Genomic DNA, 19,406 nt, shown 5'->3' with positions numbered 1-19,406 from the left:
CTTTTCTTAGTCAAGGGGTGCATTTGACAGCTTCATACCAAAAACATGTCACTGGGATCCATAGAGTTGCAAGCGTGAGATTTGAGAATACTGATGATGATTTGGTTCATTCGGCTTATGCTCAAAATAAAAGTCAGTAGGTAGTCGAGGTGTACTGTAGTCTCATATAAGAAATAACTCTCAAAGAACTTGAAACACTAAGTGCAGTAATAATGGAAAGTGATATTTTTGCATGTGTATGAATTTTAATCATGTTTATTTAAGACTGGTAATCCCTTCACATGGAATATATTATTAGTAATATATGTGACATGTACCAGAAGTGTACTAATCATCATTAAAGCATTTTCTTCTTTGCAGCCAAAAATCAGATATTTTAAACAATTAAGAAATATTTATGTTTTCTTAAAATATAAAAATGAAAACATCATATATATATATCATCTATATGGATTGCATACAGATGGCTCAAAAGACTGAAACCCAGACTCTTCTGGGTGTCTACTAAGTGGTAGATACCAATATTATAACTTCCTTGAAGTTTTAGTCTACTCCTGTCTTTTACAGTATTTTATTCTGACTCTTTTATCTGCCCATCTGATGTCTGTATTTTATTTTAGAGAGTTTTACCAAATGTATTGTAAGCTTCAACTCTGTGTGTACCAAGTGTGAGATACTATAAAGCTGTATTCACACGTCCACACATTTCTTAATGTCTTCTGGGATTAATTATAGGTCCCCCACTGGCCAGCTGGTTGATTCACCTGGTATCTTAAATTTTGCTGTCTTTGGTCTTAGAGATAACTACTGTTGTCAGAGAAAGACTTTAAAGTTCTGGAATGAGGCTGGAATGAGGATGGGGAAAATATACTCCTGCATTTCTGAAGGAGAAAGAACGCCAATAGAGGAAGACAGTTGCTGGAGTCTCAACTTCATGATGCATAATATTTATCTCTCATTTTCATTCTTATGCTTCCACCCTCCTGCCTGACTGATAACTCTCAGTCTGGAATTTCTCTGGTATGTATTTCCAGGCTTTGGATAGTATGCTCTTGTCTCTGGTTCCTCCCAGCTTCCATTTGGTCTGTTGCCCACACTTTCTGAGCTGTTCTGGGGTTCTATGGGAAAACTTCCTTACATTGCTTTGGTATCTACCTCTGCAGATCCTGTGGGTTTGATGTTTCTTTACTTCTCTTTGCTAAGTCATGTATCACTCTTTCATCTGCTTTCCATGTTCATGTATTATAGTCATGGAGTTAGAGTTTTTGGTTTCTGCTCTTGCTCTTTTAAGGTAGAGTTTCTAGAAAATACCAGGGTGGTGAAGTATTTATTTCACTATGAGAAAGAAGAATCTTACATCTTAACTTACTGTTCAGTTGCTAAGTCGTGTCCAGCTCTTTGCGACCCATTAGACTGTACACACACACCAGACTTCCCTAGTCCTTCACTGTCTCTCTGAGTTTGCACAAACTCATGTGTGTTAAGTTGGTGATGCCATCCAACCATCTCATCCTCTGTCACCGTCTTCTTGTCTTGCACTCAATCTTTCCAGCATTAGGGTCTTTTCCAAGGAGTCAGTTCTTTGCATCAGGTGCCCAGAGTAATGGAGTTTCAGCTTCAGCATCAGTCCTTCCAATGAATATTCAAGGTTGATTTCTTTTAGGATTGACTGGTCTGATCTCTTTGCTGTCCAAGGGACACTCAAGAGTCTTCTCCAGCCCTATAGTTTGAAAGCATCAGTTCTTCGGTGCTCAGCCTTCTTTATGGTCCAACTCTACATCTGTACATGACTACTGGAAAAAGCATAGCTTTGACTGTATGGACCTTTGTCAGCAAAGTGATGTCTCTGCTTTTTAATATGCTATCTAGGTTTGTCATAGCTTTTCTTCCAAGGAGCAAATGTCTTTTAATTTCATGCCTGCAGTCACTGTCTGCAGTGCTTTTAGAGCCCAAGAAAATAAAGTCTCTCACTGTTTCCCCATCTATTTGCCATGTAGTGATGGGAATGGAAGCTATGGTTTTAGTTTTATGAATGTTGAGTTTTAAGCCAGCTTTTTCACTCTCCTCTTTCACCCTCAATAAGAGGCTCTTTAGTTTCTCTTCCTTTTGTGCCATTAGAGTGGTATCATCTGCCTATCTGAGGTTGTTGATATTTCTCCCAGCAATCTTGATTCCAGCTTGTGCTTCATCCAGCCTGGCATTTCTCATAACGTGCTCTGCATATAATTTAAATAGGCGTGGTAACGATATACAGCCTTGACATACTCCTTTCCCAATTTGGAACCAGTCCATTATTCCACGTTCAGTTCTGTTGCTTCTTGACCTGCATACGTTTCTCAGGAGGTAGGTAAGGTGGTTTGGTATTCCCATCTCTGTGTAATTTACACAGTTTGTTGTGATCCCCACAGTGAAAGGATTTAGCATAGTCAATGAAGCAATTTTTTTTTTTTTTTCTGGAATTCCCTTGCTTTTTCTGTGATCAGAGGGATGTTGGCAATTTGATCTCTGGTTGCTCTGCCTTTTCTAAATACAGGTTGTACATCTGGAAGTTCTCAGTTCACATACTGTTGAAACCTAGCTTGAAGGATTTTGAGCATTACCTTGCTAGCATGTGAAATCCTCTTAAGTAATCTCCCTTTATTGTTTTTCTCTGTTCCAAATGGTCCTCCATAGCTGTACCAGAGCTAGAGTTTAGAAATGCAGTCATGTCTGTCAGTTTTATGTCTCCTGCATAAGAATAAGCTTTCACCTAATGTATTGACATAGCCTTCTTTGCACAGGACCCTTATCTGATTCCTGTTATCTTTTCTCTAGCTTTTCAATGTGCCTCTTCCCCATGCTCTGAACAAATGAAATTATTCTGAACAAATGGATTCAGAATTCAGAATATGAAATACACCCCTGCCTCTTACTATGTTTCACTGTCTTTCATCACATATATGGCACATGCTTTTCCCTTCTCTCTGCTTGTCAAAGCTCATCCTTTTGGATGGCATTCCTCAATCTTCCATCATTCTTCTAGAACCTTCATAGTTTTGGCCTTCTTTTTTATCTTTTCTTTTTTGCCATTTTTCTTTGAGCAAAGTTGCTTTTAAAAACTGGAGTAAATTGGCTATAGAAGGAAACTTTTCTTCTCAAATCAAGTGGGAGCTATCCTGTAATTTTTAGGTGTAAAGGTAAATTACTTAATAATTTTTCACTTTAAAGCGGTTCCTGTCTATAGTATTTAGAATAGTTTAGTACTTAGCCTGCCTAACTTAGAAACAATTCCTAGGACTTTTAAAGTAATTTGTGTGAGAGATGATGAGAAGCTGAACCACAACAATTACATCAGCAATGGAGCTGAAGGGTCAGAGGCATGAAGAAGATCGAGTTAACAGAACTGGATTAGAGATTGGATGTGAGAAAGAAAAAACAGTAAAAGGAAATTATTGGAATTTATTTTATGCTTACTTTAGAATTCACCTGATTTCAAAGACCTTCTTCTGATTTGCTGGGTTGTTTATTCATTAATATTCATTTTTTAAGTGCTTCAACAATTTTTTATTAAGTAACTGCTATTCAACTCACTAATTTATTCAACAAGTTTTTACTGAATGACTACTGTATGCCAGGGAATAGGCATACAATAGGCACTTTGGACATAAGGTCAACAAAACTAAATAAGTCAGTCTAGTAGGGAAAACTAATTAAATAATCAGTCATACAAGGGCCCACATATCAGTGATTAAAGAAGTGACCAGCCTAAGAAAAACTGGCTGCTGCTGCTAAGTCACATCAGTCGTGTCCAACTCTGTGCGACCTCATAGACGGCAGCCTAACAGGCTCCTCTGTCCCTGGGATTCTCCAGGCAAGAATATTGGAGTGGGTTGCCATTTCCTTCTCCAATGCATGAAAGTGAAAAGTGAAAGTGAAGTCGCTCAGTCGTGTCCAACTCTTAGCGACCCCATGGACTATAGCCCACCAGGCTCCTCCATCCATGGAATTTTCCAGGCAAGAGTACTGGAGTGGGTTGCCATTGCTTTCTCCGAATAAAAAATGGGCAAATACACAATTAACTCATCAAAGAAATAGTGGCAATGAAGTTCCCCCTCAAAAATGCTGAGAGGCACTACTTCTGAATCTGGGAGGTAGCTTTTCAGAAAAGTTGGTCAACTTACATTCATCTGGAAGTTTATAAGAATGCCCTGTCACACTCTTGCCAGCACTAAATGTTATCATGTTTAAGTCTTTGCTAATTCTATAAGCAAAATTCACTTCAGTTCAGTTCAGTTCAGTCACTCAGTCGTGTCTGACTCTTTGCAACCTTATGAATCCCAGCATGCCAAGCCTCTCTGTCCATCACCAACTCCTGGAGTTCACTCAAACTCATGTCCATCGAGTCGGTGATGCCATCCAGCCATCTCATCCTCTGTCATCCCCTCTTCCTCCTGCCCCCAAATCCCTCCCAGCATCAGAGCCTTTTCCAATGAGTCAACTCGTCACATGAGGTGGCCAAAGTACTGGAGTTTCAGCTTTAGCATCATTCCTTCCAAAGAACACCCAGGGCTGATATCCTTTAGAATGGACTGGTTGGATCTCCTTGCAGTCCAAGGGACTCTCAAGAGTCTTCTTCAACACCACAGTTCAAAAGCATCAATTCTTCGGTGCTCAGCTTTCTTCACAGTCCAACTCTCACACCCATCCATGACCACTGGAAAAACCATAGCCTTGACTAGACGGACCTTTGTTGGCAAAGTAATGTCTCTGCTTTTGAATATGCTATCTAGGTTGGTCATAACTTTCCTTCCAAGGAGTAAGCGTCTTTTAATTTCATGGCTGCAGTCACCATCTGCAGTGATTTTGGAGCCCCCAAAAAATAAAGTCTGACACTGTTTCCCCATCTATTTCCCATGAAGTGATGGGACCAGATGCCATGATCTTCGTTTTCTGAATGTTGAGCTTCACGCCAACTTTTTCACTCTCCATTTTCACTCTCATCAAGAGGCATGTGTTCATTTTATAATAGTATCTCTTTGGGACTTTCAGGATGGTGCAGTGGTAAAGAATCCACCTTCCAATGTAGGAGACGCAAGAAATGTGGGTTCAGTCCCTGGGTCAGGAAGATCTTTTGGAGAGGGAAATGGTAACCCACTCCAATATTCTTGGCTGGAAAATCCCGTTGACAGAGAAGCATGGTGGGCTAGAGTCCTTGGGGTCACAAAGAGTCGGACATGACTGAGCAGGCACACTCACTCATAGCCCTCAGCATTGAGATTTCTAGAAGGTCTGCAAGAGCCATGACATTGACCTCCATGGATCATTGGTCTTATCAGTTCTGTGGTAACAACTGAAGACCCAGACTGGGATCAAATTCCAAGCAGACTAAAAATAGCATGTTTTAAATCTTAAATCCTTAGTAATTTTTCTAATCCTTTTGTCCAAGTTTGCCTATTGTTCAGAGATTTTTGAGTCATATACTGAGGCATATAAAATTGTAGCTTTTAAATCTCTATTCCTATTCAGCAGGAGAAAATTGATTTTTCCCGAATCAAAGTTACTTCCAGTTTAAAGCCCAGTATTACCAGAAGAGGCCCGGTCGATTCCCGAGTCTTCTCCTTCCCTGTGCACATTTCTTTCTGAAGGGTGGTCTGGGGAGGGCTGGTGCCCAGGGTTACTTGTTCCCATGGCTCTGTGATGCCACGTCTTCTGGGACACCAGTGCCCCTCAGTGCTGCTGCCTGGTAATGGTGAAACTTACGATGCCTGTCAGACTGTACTGACCATAACCTGTGATCACATCTTCCTTCCTTTTTGTCCTTTCATGTGTCCGCTCTCAGCATTCTTCCTGTCCTGATTTCAAATACTCTCTAGGATAAGTGGTTTTCCCTTAGACAATTCCATGTTGTTTTCAGGAATTGGAAAAAAGCAAAAACAAAAAAGCAGATGCTGTCCCACAAACTTGTGGTACATGTTATGCTTTGTGAGTCCTTCTTGGGTCCACATGTGACTGTGAAATTCTACCCAGACAAGTGGCCTGTTAGGCCACATCTTAGCACCTTTCGTTTCTTCCAGTCATCTTGCCAGCACGAGTTCTCTTTCCGGGAAAAATACTTCCCTAGTCCACCATTTATGGCTTATCTTTTACGTGCTTGGTACTTTGCTGATTTATATAATGCAGAAGCCTCTTATTGCCACGGAAATTCTTGAGTTTCAAAATGATTTCTGTCTGCTGTGGATTTAGAGGCGCCTATTTGCTTTCTGAAAGGCAGTGATTTGTAGAAACTGGAGAGTAGTGCTTATGAGAATGTCACTACTCCTTGAATGTTGGGGAGACACTAATGGTATAAGTAAATGCAGGGTTAAAACTGTCTCGACTAATATTTAAAAATTATCAGACTTCATCTATAATATTTTCTAATTAAGTTATCAGTTCAGTCACTCAGTTGTGACTGACTCTTTGTGACCCCATGGACTGCAGCATGCCAAGCTTCCCTGCCCATCACCAACTCCTGGAGTTTACTCAAACTCATGTCCATTTAGTCAGTGATGCCATCAAACCATCTCATTCTCAGTTGTCCCCTTCTCCTCCTGCCTTTGATCTTTCCCAGCATCAGGATCTTTTCCAGAGAGTCAGTTCTTCACATCAGGTGACCAAAGTATTGGAGTTTCAGCTTCAGCATCAGTCCTTCCAATGAATATTCAGAACTTTAGGTTATAGGTTAGTGTATTTCTATTAAAATAGATTCTTGACTAAAGAATCTGTCTTTCCCAACCTACTTCTCTACATTCTTTTGATCATTTAGCACTCATTATAAATAAATTATTGTCTCTCACTGACACATGTGTGTACCTCTGTGCAGTATATGCAATAATAAAAAGTCATAATAATTTAATTTAACTGTCAGATTACTTAAAATACACTCATCAAATTCTAAAATTATGGTTAAAAAATTCAGGAATAGATTGCTGTGATACACAACAGCAGTACATTATGTTGTCAGTAGTTAAAAAGAAGTCATCATGAGCAAAAGTTTAAGACTCCATGGAGAATCAAAGTAGAACCTGTGATGTTGTTTTACTGGAACAGAACAAAAGCAATGTGGTATCTATGTATTGTCTTCTATTTTTGTTTGTTTTGTGTGTTTTGCCATATTTATTTATCCATTTGCAGTTTTGTTGAGAAATAATTGATATATATCACTCTATAAGTCTAAGGCATACAGCCTGAGAGTTTGGTTATATATGCCAGTGTGTGTGCTAAGTAGCTACAGTCGTGTCCGACTCTGTGCGACTCTATGGACTAGCCTTCCAGGCTCCTCTGTCCATGGGGTTCTCCACACAAGAATACTGGGTGGGTTGCCATCTCCTGCTCCTCCAGGGTATCTTCCCAACCCAAGGATCGAACCCATGTCTCCTGCATTGGCAAGCGAGTTCTTTACCACTAACACTACCTGGGAAGCCTTTGGTTTACATATACTGTGAAATTATTACTACAGTAGGTTCAGCAACATCCATCTGCTCACATAGAGTAAAAAGAAAAAAGCAGGGAGGAGGAAGCCTTTTCTCCATATTCACACCAGCGTTTCTTATCTCATCTTTTTGATAACAGCCATTCTAACAGGCATGAGGTAATATCACATTTTGATTTTAATTTGCATTTCCCTAATGATTGGTGATACTGAACATCTTTCCTCATACCTGTTGGCTTTCTGTATATTTTCTTTAGAGAAATGTCTATTCAGATCTTTTGCCTATTTTAAATTGGATTATTTGTATTTTTTCCTTTTGTGTTATATGATTTTTAAAAATGTATTTTAGATATTAATTCCATCATTGCATGAGTAGTTTGCAAATATTTTTCCCATTTTATGGGTAGTCTATTCGCTTTATTGATAGTTTCTTTTGCTGTGTCAAAGCTTTTTAGTTTGGTACAGTCCCATTTGTTCTTTTTTTAATTTTATTTTTTGAGCCTTACATGTCATATTCAAAAATTCATTCCCAAGACCCATGTCAAAGAATTGATTCCTGTGTTTATTTCTAGGAGTTTCATGGTTTCAAGGCTTAGTCCATTTTGAGTTAATTTTTGTAAAGTGGCATAAGACATGGGTGCGGTTTCATTCTTTCACGTGTGAGTATCTAATTATCTCAGCACCATTTACTGAACTAACTGCCTTTTCTCCATTGAGTGTTCTTAGTCCTTTTGTCAAATGTTACTTGACTGTATATTCTTGGGTTATTTTTGGGTTTTCACTTTTGTTCCATTGGTCTATTTATTGGTTTTTGTGCCCCTATCATATTCTTTTGATGACCATCGCTTTATAGTATGGCTTGAAATCAGGAATATTGCCTTCTCTCTGACCCTATTGTTTTATAATTTAAAAACAAGCATTGTAAAAGAAATATTTTAGTGTATGTGCTGCTGAAGAGAATACTATAAAAGAAAAATTATAGGATCAATACTTAAGAGATTATTATAACTTGCAGCAATTTTCCTTCATTAGTTAGGTCATCTACATTTGGGTAGACAGCTAATATTTAAGGATTTGACAGTGATACTGATGATTTATGTTAATAAACTAATTACAATTAACATAAATGTATTTTATATTGAAACATGAACTACTCACACTATATGACTTTTAACACATATTTAGTAAGTGAAAGGCCATGTTCCAAGAGTATAAATTTATTCAATCCTCACAATAATTCCATTAGTAGATAATACTATTATTACCATTTTATAGGTGAGAAAAATCTGATACTGAGAGAAAGTAAATGTTCAGTCAGTATCCACATGGATATTAAATGGTGGAGCAGAAATTTCAGCCCTGTAGATTGTTCCTTAAAGAATACCTGCTGTTGCGTACAGGCCCTAAAACACATGCTGATAAATACAAAGTATAAAATATGCCATGGTGCATTTAATTCTATTATTTTAACTTACTGTGAATGAATAATTAGACATACAAATGTGCTAGAGTTTCTAAGTAGCACTTTGGTAACTGTAATCTCATTAATTCTTCTGAATTAACTGAAATATAATTACTACATGAGATGACATTTATATTCATAACATTGCAGTTAAAATGGTTGAGGAAAGTTGGCTTAAGATGCTTAAAGGTAAATGCTATTTAAAGTTTTGGTCAGAACCTTGATGACTTAAATACTCAGTGATCCTGCTATAGAAAATACAAAATATTGATTTATGAGTAATTTGATGTTATTTTCAATTATATCGGTTTCTTCACACACACACAAACTAACCCTCTAATTTGTAGTATAATCCTACAAAATATGTTACCACACATTTTACTCATTCAACTGAGGTTAAAAGGTTAAATAATGTGATTATTTTAGTGGAAATTAACCAAGGGCAACTTTGGAGCTCGGATCCAAAATCTGGTCATGATTTCACCATTCTGTTCAAATAAATTCTGTATTTATTTGAACAACAGATTTTAATGATGGTTGACAAGGTTGTTAGTATCTTCTCTCATCAGATTATTACAGTAAGTTTACTGATGATTTTTAAACACATTTATCAGAGAAGGCAATGGCACCCCACTCCAGTACTCTTGCCTGGAAAATCCCATGGACGGAGGAGCCTGGTGGGCTACAGTCCATGGGGTCGCAAAGAGTCCAACACGACTGAGAGACTTCACTTTCACTTTTCACTTTCATGCATTGGAGAAGGAAATGGCAATCCACTCCAGTGTTCTTGCCTGGAGAATGCCAGGGACGGGGGAGCCTGGTGGGCTGCCGTCTATGGGGTCGCACAGAGTCGGACACGACTGATGTGACTTAGCAGCAGCAGCAAACACATTTATATACCATGTGTCCTTTGCTTGAAGATTGTCTTCTTAAAGACACACTTCCTATTTCCACTTTTTTAAATTTAAGTTTTTATTTATTAAAGATAAACTATAAGCTTATATTTAATATTTAAAATGTATAGAAGTTTCTAGGTAATTGTTTTATATTTCATCATCTATATTATAATGCTTTGGAAAACACTGATTTATTTGAATCAAGTATCTTCTACACATGTCTATTAGAAGGACTAAGTAAAATACACAGGAACTAATTTTTAAGTTCATTTATTTAGTCTGAATATATTTTTCTGATTGCCGCTAAGTCAGAGTTATTGTCTGAGCAAAGTTTCACATGTTGGAGATGCTGGACAAGTTGAAGCACTTGGGCTTGGGATTCCTCTAGAAGAAATCCTGGACCAAGTGAAAAAATGTTTCTTGAGCTCAGTCAGAGGCTTTCTCAACAAGTTCTTGAAGCCAACCAGCTGACTTCCCATCTGTTTTCTCACCTACGTCCCAGAGGGCTTTGGATAGAGGATAAGGCACTGTTAGCATGCATTCGGAGAATAAAAGTATTATTGTTTTTACTTTTAATGCATTCCATTTTATATATATTTGAATAAATATTAAATAAGCATAATTTCTGTAATTTAATGCCTTCATAAAAAATAATCCATGCAGTATGAGCTTTGTTGGCGGTGGTGTAATGATGGAGGCATTCACTGCAGGTCTGGATGAGAACATTGCAGCCTCAAAATTGGACACATTCCTCAGGGTTTGGATGGGGGACAGATCTGTGGCCTCAGTGAATTAGATAGCAGGAGTCAGAGATGTGACTAGTGTAAGAAAGCAAGAAATACGGTTTCTCCAGTCTTCGACTGCCAATACTTCCACATTTTTTAACCTTTGAGCAATGATAACGTCAACAAATATTTGTTGGAAAGCCACCATAGCAAATAACATTTAGATGCCATAAAATAATAATAATAGGCCTTTTTTTCAGAATCAACTCTGTGACAGGTCCTTTACAAGTTCAATCTTATTAGTCCTGACATAATACTGTAAGTATTATATCATCCTTATTTTGCAGATAAGGAATCAGGTTTAGAAAATATAAGTAATTTGTTCAAGGTCCCAGGGGGAAGCAAATAGTCTGCTGGGCCTCCAAGCTATATCTGCTTGAGTCCAGAACTCATATTCTTCATCATTGTGGATCCTTTAGAGTCAGTTAACTGGTCCTTATAAATAACTCACTGCCTCGGGCATAGGCACAAATAAAGTCTGGCTCACACTGAAGTTTCTACTAGACACCAGGTGATTAATGCTATTGTTTGATTGATGTGTAGGTGAAGGGAAAGCGCTCAATTTTTTAAGATTATGAACAGTGTAAATCTTATAAAATTAAAATTTTGCCATAACACAAGTAGAGTAAAATCTTAATTGAGGAAGATGATCAACAAATAAAAATGTCAATCTAGAAATTGTGCTTGTTTTCTAATTAAGGAGACGGTTGTGCAAGTGATTTTTCTTACACTTTAATGATCTTTAGTATAAAGAAGATAATGAATGTGAAGAAAGAAGATGTAGTGTTGCCATTATATATGTTTTTCTTACGCAGTAGGATATACCTTAAATTACTGATATCTTTCAGAACACATTCTACCAGTACATATGCATTAAGATGCCACCTTATATTTTCTAAAATAAACACATTTTCTTTTGTGTTATATTTTGAAATGTTTATACCTAGGATCCATTATAAAGCACTTGGAAGCCCCATTTTTAGATTTTGGTCCTGTAAAAAATACTAGTATAGGTATATGCCAAGACACATTTGTAAGATGTCTCTTACAAATTTAGAAGCAATAGAAATATTTTTAAACACAATAAGTATCTTTTGTTAGGAGGGATTGATACTATGTATAACATAACATCAAAAATAGTGATAAATTTTTGTAAAAAGGTTTTAGAAGTATTATTAAAATATTGTTACATGAAAAGCTGAAAATGCAGAGTGGTAGGTAAAACTGAGCTACATTTGGTTACGCATTCTGTCATGAGTGTGTGTATATGGTGTGTAATATGAAGTCATGTGGTGAAGTGTGTGGGTGTAGAAAAAATTCTAGAACTATTCATATCAAGTTATTCAAAAGTGGGTGGGGTTGCAAGTTGTGGAAAACTTTTATTTGTCCAGTTTTTACACTTCTGTTTTATTTTATTTTTATAAAAACGTGTATTAATTTTGTTAGAAATTTTTTTTTCTTTTTTTGCAGTTTGCTTGGGTCTCAGTGCTCGTGACCACAAGGCACAACTTACCTTTCCAGTCTGATTTGTCCTAATTTCAGGCATCCTGCCTTAATTACGTGATTTTCAGCTGTGCACTTGATTCCTTTGCTCCTGTGCCTCTCTGTGTCTTGTACCCTCTGGGGGAAAGCCCTTCCCTTCACTTCCTCTCTTCAGGTTCTTTTATGTTTCCAGTTCTACTTCCAGTGCTTCTTCTATAACACAGTTTTATATTTCTCGGTTATTTGTCCTCCTCTATTCTTATTTCAAGTTTTCATTCTTCTATCACATCATGTTATGGTCTGCCTTATAAGTGTACTAATATGTCCATGTGAGCCTCTTATGAAACTGAAGTTTTATCCCTATAATTAGATTATATTACATCAGTAAGTGCCTATAACATTTGAAAGATTAGTAACATTTTATTATTTTTGTGAAGTTTTTGAACAGTTTCAATTTTTTCCTCTATCATAATCTGTTATTGGAGAGACACCTCTCTTTATATAGATAACCAAGCTTAGAGTTCATAATCTGTACCTCAATTCTATATTAATTACAATTTCTATATAATAGCTGCATTTAAACTTCCTCTATTCTCTTATAAAAACACATTACAAGAAGCTGAAATGGGATTTGACAATTCAAATAAAACAGCTTAGGCATCTGCAATTATTTCATAAAATGATGCCAAAATATTATCACATGTAGTATCTCACATGACAGATTTAATAAAGTCTGCTCAGAGAAACACACGTTTTTATAGTGAGATTCCTGTGTAAGTCAATCCAGGTGGCTTCCTTTTACAAGGACAGACAGGATTATTTTCAGTATGATGGAACCAGAGGCAAGAGAGTACAAACTGAAACTGATTTGCGAACAGGAGCTTCCTCAGCAGTCGTCCAGGAAGGGAGTTTTGCTCTGTCACAAGTGACTAGTCCCTGGTTTTGAAAAAGAGTAACTTAAAAGTTATTTTACAACTATTTCCTTTTGAGCTATGACTTCTTAAGCTGGAATGTGATCTAGAATAACATCCCTCTGTATCCAACATTTGTCTTGAGCATTTTTATTGCCTCTCTTTTCCCTCATCTCATCTCACTTCTTCCCTCCCTCTGTTCAACAGATTTACACAGACTGGGCCAACCACTACCTAGCAAAATCGGGCCACAAGCGGCTGATCAAGGATTTGCAGCAAGACATTGCAGATGGAGTACTGCTAGCAGAAATCATCCAGATCATTGGTAAGACCTACCCTCTGGAAAAACAAAACAAAACTTGAAAGTCTCTGCCCCCACCTACTTTGGGTAAAATACAATTTAAGTCGAATGCTTAGAAACTTGGTCCATGTGTCTGTGAGATTAATGTAGCTCTCCCTGTGATTTAATTAAAATGTTTATGTGAGGATGTTTGAAAAAGGCAGTTTGGCCATACTTGTAAATGGCTAGAGCTGTATCTTTACATACACTGAATTGTCAGAAATGAACGCTTCATTAAACCATATGTCTCCCATGTGTGCTTTTTGTTAGCTGGAGCAACTCATACACTCTGAGATTCCTTGAAACTGTATCCTGATCCAGCAGGGACAATTGTGAAAGGTTTCATGTCAGCAGTCATTTGGCACAAGCTGAGGAATTAGCGGCAACTTCCTTCTCAGTCACTTTTTTTTTTTTTTTTTTAATTTGCCTGATTCCTGCATATGGACTTGGCGGCTGCTAACAAGTGTGTCCTGTACACAGCTTAGGAGACAAAGTGAATGTAGCAGCAGCGTTTTGCTTGTGTTTTTTTGTTTTTTTTTTTTTTTTTTTCCTTTTTTTTTTCTTAGTCTCTTGTGTGTGTGTTTCACTTCATGGCTTAAGCATGTCGTTCTTTTTTTCTCTCCTTTATTTTATTTCTTGGCTTTAGCAAATGAAAAAGTTGAAGATATCAATGGATGTCCTAGGAGTCAGTCTCAGATGGTAAGAATCATGTTTATTCTAAATTTAATGCCTGTCTTCACTTCCAGAGTTAACTGCATTTATAAATGGACTAGAAATTTCTTTTGCATATGTTCCTGCTTATTCAAGAAACCATTTGATTGTATTCTATCATGTATGTATATCTCTTTGGGTGCAATTTAGGAAAAAGTGATAGCATCAGTATGTTTGAATATGTATGACTTTTGAAAAAACAGTCTCCAGGTGTTTTATCAGATCCTTGAAATTTTTTTGTGTTCTGGTGTCTGAATAATTTCACTAGTGGCAGGAAATCCCATTTCCAGTTTTGAGGGGAGCCTCTTTGTCTGAACAACTGATTTGAAGAACAAAAGTTGTCATGTGCATTTTAAAAATATATAAATAGTATTTTCTTTGCTCATAACAAAGTCCAGTATAAACATATGGACTCTTCAGCACTTTTGGAAATGACTCTATAAAGGCAGGCTGCTGGTTTTGCTGAGCAGGGACTAACTAGGGGATATGATTCATAGCTTTTTCCAGAAAGTAGCCGATCTAGAGATCTGTATCTCACCCAGCCCTCTCTTATCTTTACTAGTTGGTAAAGGGTAGAGTTTTGTAATAAAACAATAGATTGATAAACTGCTGAGATTAGAAGCCCACCCCTTTATTAATTAAATAACCACAACTTAATTTTATAGGACAACCTGAAGCCAAAATGCCTTAGTTGAAGTTATGTCAGCAGATATAATTAGGAGTGACAGCCAAAATTCAGAAGATGAGGTTTTTCCAAAACTCTTTTTAGCATAGAATAGACATTTAAAATAAAAATAATGATTTCTTAATTGACAGCAATACGAAGAATGAAAAGAAATGATAAACTTTTTGACCTGCTGACCTGGTATCGGTAATGTCAGAAAACTGAAATCCAAAATAATAAAAAAAATAATTTAGTTTTAAAGAGTGATTAACTAGCATGTCTGGTGTGTGTGTGTGTTTAAGCACTCTAAGGACCTATTACAGTGTCGTGAACTCTCTGTCGCTGTTGTGAAGAAAAAGTCACTATAAAGAAAGATTCTCTGTAAAACACTTTAGTTTTAGGGAAAGTTCCTGATCTAATTACTCTGGGCACAAAGATGACTCTATAAAAATTAATTATGGTTGTTTCCTGAAGTTTTCCTGGAAGCGATTATAATACCTTTGGGCCCTGCTCCAGTGAAAGCTCCTTGATGTTGGCAAAGACATGTAACTTCTCTGACCCTCTGCTTTCTCATCTGTAAAATGAACCCTAATTATGATATGACAATAACATATAACTGTGGACAGTCTTTACTACCTAAACTGATATGGAAATGCAGAATAGTACTGCTACAAACTTTATAAAGGGCACATTCATTAATTAATACCTGTTAAAAACTTTGTAAGGTTTCTTATAAAAGCACTATAGTCCCTGAATATCACATTATGTTTCTCAAACCCAACACTCTTGCTTTTACTTTCCTTATTTCAATCATCAAGAGATGTTGGATACTAAAACTCTTCTCTTCACCGCTGTCATTCCAACTTGATTCTGATAACAGTTCAATGAATAGCCAAGCTATTGCTTCATGATAGATAATAAATGGACCTCCAAAGCTCATAACTATAGACAGAGATGCAGTCCTTGGATATTCATCTGAAACATCTGTGCCTAAGATTCTACAAATATGAAAATATCTCATAAGATTCTCTTAATTTTATTACTTCCTGCTCCTTTAGCCCTCAAATGTCATATAACATCTAGTATACAATGTGATGTTGATATTTCTGCTTCTGATGAAAAAAAAAAACACACACACAGAAAAATCAAAACCTGAAAAATGCGTATGTTATAAAATAGGTGTTTTTTTCCAGCCAAAAGTTTTAGTCAGAATTACACTGAAATATGAGTAACAATGACTTGTAACCTCATTTTTTTTTTTTTTTTTTTTTGTGGTTGAATTTTTAACCTGAAATTGGCATGGCTTCCCTGTGGTGATTCACAAGAATACATGTGACAGAAGTGTCACTTTTTTGGTTGAATCATTTTTGCCTCTGTTCTTAAAAATTGGCATTGGTAGCATGTTATTAATGAATAAAAATTCTAGATTTTAGCCGAGATAAGAAAGTAGAGGAAATAGAATTATGATAGCGTGACTAGGTTTATAAAGTTCATATTTCTATCCCAAACAGGATGTGGCCTGCTTCTTTTTTTGTGTAACAGCCAAGCAATGCTGCATTAGTAACAGTGAGCACTGTCCTTACTCATAGAACTACTTGTCCAATTCTTTATATATATATATATATATATATATATATTGTTCACGGCCTTTGGGTTGGCATTCACGTTTGATAACAAAAGGTAAGGTAAAACTAGGTCTGCTACTATTTCTAGTTACAAAGTGGTATTTTTCTTTTTTAATTTTAAACTTGATAACTTTTTTTTTTTTTTTTTTTTAGCAGTTAGTTGCTCAGTCATGTCTGACTCCTTGCAACCCCATGGACTATACAGTCCATTCTCTAGGCCAGAATACTGGAGTGGGTAACCTTTCCCCTCTCCAGGAGATCTTCCCAACCCAGGGATCTAATCTAGGTCCCCCACATTGCAGGCAGATTCTTTACCAGCTGAGCCACAAGGGAAACCTTCCCTGGATTATTTTAAGCCTTTAAGAATAGACGTTTTCTAAACTTCACATAACTGTATTAGTTTTGCCAAATATCAAAATGAATCCGCTAAAAAAAAAAAAAAAAAAAAAAAGAATAGACGTTTTCTTGTAGTATGAATCTACAGGAAATCGATGAACAGCAAGATGTTCATATTTGGGTAAGATTAACTGAGCTCATAAGGCCCAGGTATGGGGACACTTGAGAATCAGAAACAAATATTCAGATAAGTAATAACAACAGTGTTACATAGGGAAGAACAAAAGGAATGTGGAGGGAGTGAGCTTGGTGTGTTCCAGAAACAGAAGACCATGTGGTTTGAGCACAATGAGAGGTGTTCAGAGGGGAAGATGGAAGCCTAATTATGTGGAAACAAAGGAAGGTCCACTGTGTTACTCTATTGATTGAGGAGCCTTTAGAAAACTTTTAAAGCTGGACCATGTTATGATCTGATGTAAATATTTAAAAAGATCACCCCAGGTGCTTTCTGAGAATTGTACAGTCCTTAAGTGTTGACTTTCAGTTGGGTGTGGGAGATGAAAAATGTAGGGACTATGCAGTACTCCCCAATTTTTTGGCCTGAATGAGTAAATAGTTACCATTAAAAAAGATGGTTATTATGGAGGGACAAAACAGGTTAAAAGGTGAACGGGGGGAGATGACAAATTCAGATTCTCACTAATATAATTTGACATAGCCATTGGAACGTGAAGTGGAGGTGATTGGAGGCAATTAGGCATGTGTTTCCAAAAGGTCAGAAGTAAGGCATTGGTGAGAATGTACTAGTGTGTAGCCACTGATTGAAGTGGACAAGGGTGAGATCTCTAGGAGATCTGTGTGAGTAAGATAGGAAGAAAGCTGAGGTTCTCACCTTGGGGTACGCCAGCATGTATGTGACGAGGAGAGGTGTAGGAGTCAGAAAAGGGTGAAAAGAGTGGTGAGAAAGTGAGCCCGTCATTGAGAGGGTCACTCAACATATGTGGATTGTTAATCATTAGGGTAGCTATGGTAGCTTAAGCTATAGTGCATACTTGGGTTAGCCTAGTGGGACAGGGAAAAGTAAAATGAGGGAAATGTGATGGATACTGTCCAGGGCTACATAAAAAATAGGTAGGTATACCCAAGGTGAAAAATTAGTTCTAGTAATTAGACAGGCATTAATGACCTTTAAGTAAACATCTTCTGTAAGAGTGATCATGTGTTCAAGAGTGGCTGAGAGGGGCAGATAGCCACTGAGTGTTTAATATTTTTCTAGGATTTTCCTGTGGAAGGGAGAACATGGTTTGAGAGGAAGGCAGGGTGAGGGGAATTTTTGCAAGGGGAAAGTAGAGAAGGAGGAAGCAGGAAGGAGAGGGGAGGGAGATTCCGGGGAAATGCCAGATCCTCAAGGAAGTGGAAAGGAGGAAATTTGAAGTCTGGGTGGAAGATTTAATGTTGGAAAACAATGGGAATACATTTTCCTTTATGTCATGTCATAAGGGAATATGATCGCATGAAGAGGTATTTGTTAGTGGATTACATAGAAATTAAAGAAATTCAAATAAATGTAATGATTTCAGATTATATGATAATATTTAATGTGCTCTTTTCCATGTCATTCTGTAATGATGACCTTATAAAGAAAAATTGATTATAGTATTTTATAACATACAATTCAATAATAATTCTTTCAAATATTATTGACTAAAGAGCAGATATTTAAGACAATATGAACATGTCTTTACAGCAGTTTATTAGCCTGATTATTGAGAGGTTCCAATTCATATTTATTGTTTCAACTGTTATCTATTGCTATCTTTCTTTAATAAGCTTAAGACTAAATTCATCCTGCGGGGGGCGGGAAACACAGCTAAGTTTGTAGGAGCTTATTCAATACTATATTTAACCTCATCCAAAGATGAAGTTACTAATATGGATGGCACCTGTTAAGTAATTTCTAGGTGGGTGGTATCAGGATTCAAAATATATGCTGCATGCCACAACTTTGGTGAGATTACATGAGGAAATAAATTAGTCAACTATAAATACCAGGAATGTCCAGAATGCCCAGCAGATTAAAAATAGCAGAAAAAAAATGCCCAACATGTATTTGAAATGCAGAGGCACAACTGCAAGGTTCTTAGACAAAAATGAAAGACACATAGGGGAAAAGTTGTTTGGAAAACAAAATTTTCTTTACTTCAAAATAGCCCATTAGAGCACTTGGCCAGTTAGCTCCGTTGGTTAGAGTAGAACACTAATAAAATAGACCGTGGTATTTAACAGTCTTCATAAATGCATGGAGGGATTAGGAAATTTGATTATGTGCAATAGTTGCAAACCAAGAATTAGATTATGGGGCAGAACTGAGGATCTGGCAAATGCAGTTCCCAGCTTGTCCTTCCTGTTTTCTGGCTCATCCCTTCACCTCACTCCAGTAGCTCAATTGTTCTCTTAGCCACAACCTTCTACCTTCTTTCCTATCTTATTGTATTGCTTGAAACTTGCTGATATGAGGATTTTTGTAACGCTTGTGCCTCTTACAATTTTCTGTTCCTAGATGAAATAATAGGTTTTAGTCTTCCCTTAATTCTGTGAATCCATGTCCTACAGAGTTGTGGCTGCCACAATAATTACTGTATTTCACAGGCATCTTTGTTCCATTTCTATAGTTTACAGGAATCCAGACAGGGAAGCTATTCTTGATAGAAAAATTATTCTGTTGTTTTATCTGTATGTTGCCC

General features: G+C 36.9%; 1 protein-coding gene across 10 annotated transcripts in view; it reads left to right on the top strand.

Annotated features, from left to right (window-relative positions):
• NAV3 (neuron navigator 3) overlaps positions 1-19,406 on the top strand; it is a 908,237-nt gene that overhangs the window by 620,764 nt on the left and 268,067 nt on the right. For 9 of the 10 annotated variants that reach the window (XM_044941915.2, XM_044941916.2, XM_044941918.2 and 6 more), the window contains 2 exons: positions 13,194-13,311; positions 13,973-14,025. In XM_044941915.2, the coding sequence (XP_044797850.2) occupies positions 13,194-13,311; positions 13,973-14,025 (171 nt within the window). Of the gene's footprint in view, positions 1-12,871; positions 13,028-13,193; positions 13,312-13,972; positions 14,026-19,406 lie in introns of those variants that run through there. The other variant, XM_044941917.2, reaches the window with a different exon arrangement.

This window comes from Bubalus bubalis, chromosome 4 (genome assembly GCF_019923935.1).
Source record: "Bubalus bubalis isolate 160015118507 breed Murrah chromosome 4, NDDB_SH_1, whole genome shotgun sequence".
Lineage (NCBI taxonomy): Eukaryota > Metazoa > Chordata > Mammalia > Artiodactyla > Bovidae > Bubalus > Bubalus bubalis.
The sequence above is the reverse complement of the archived record's forward strand: the minus strand, read 5'-3'. Positions and strand labels throughout refer to the sequence as shown.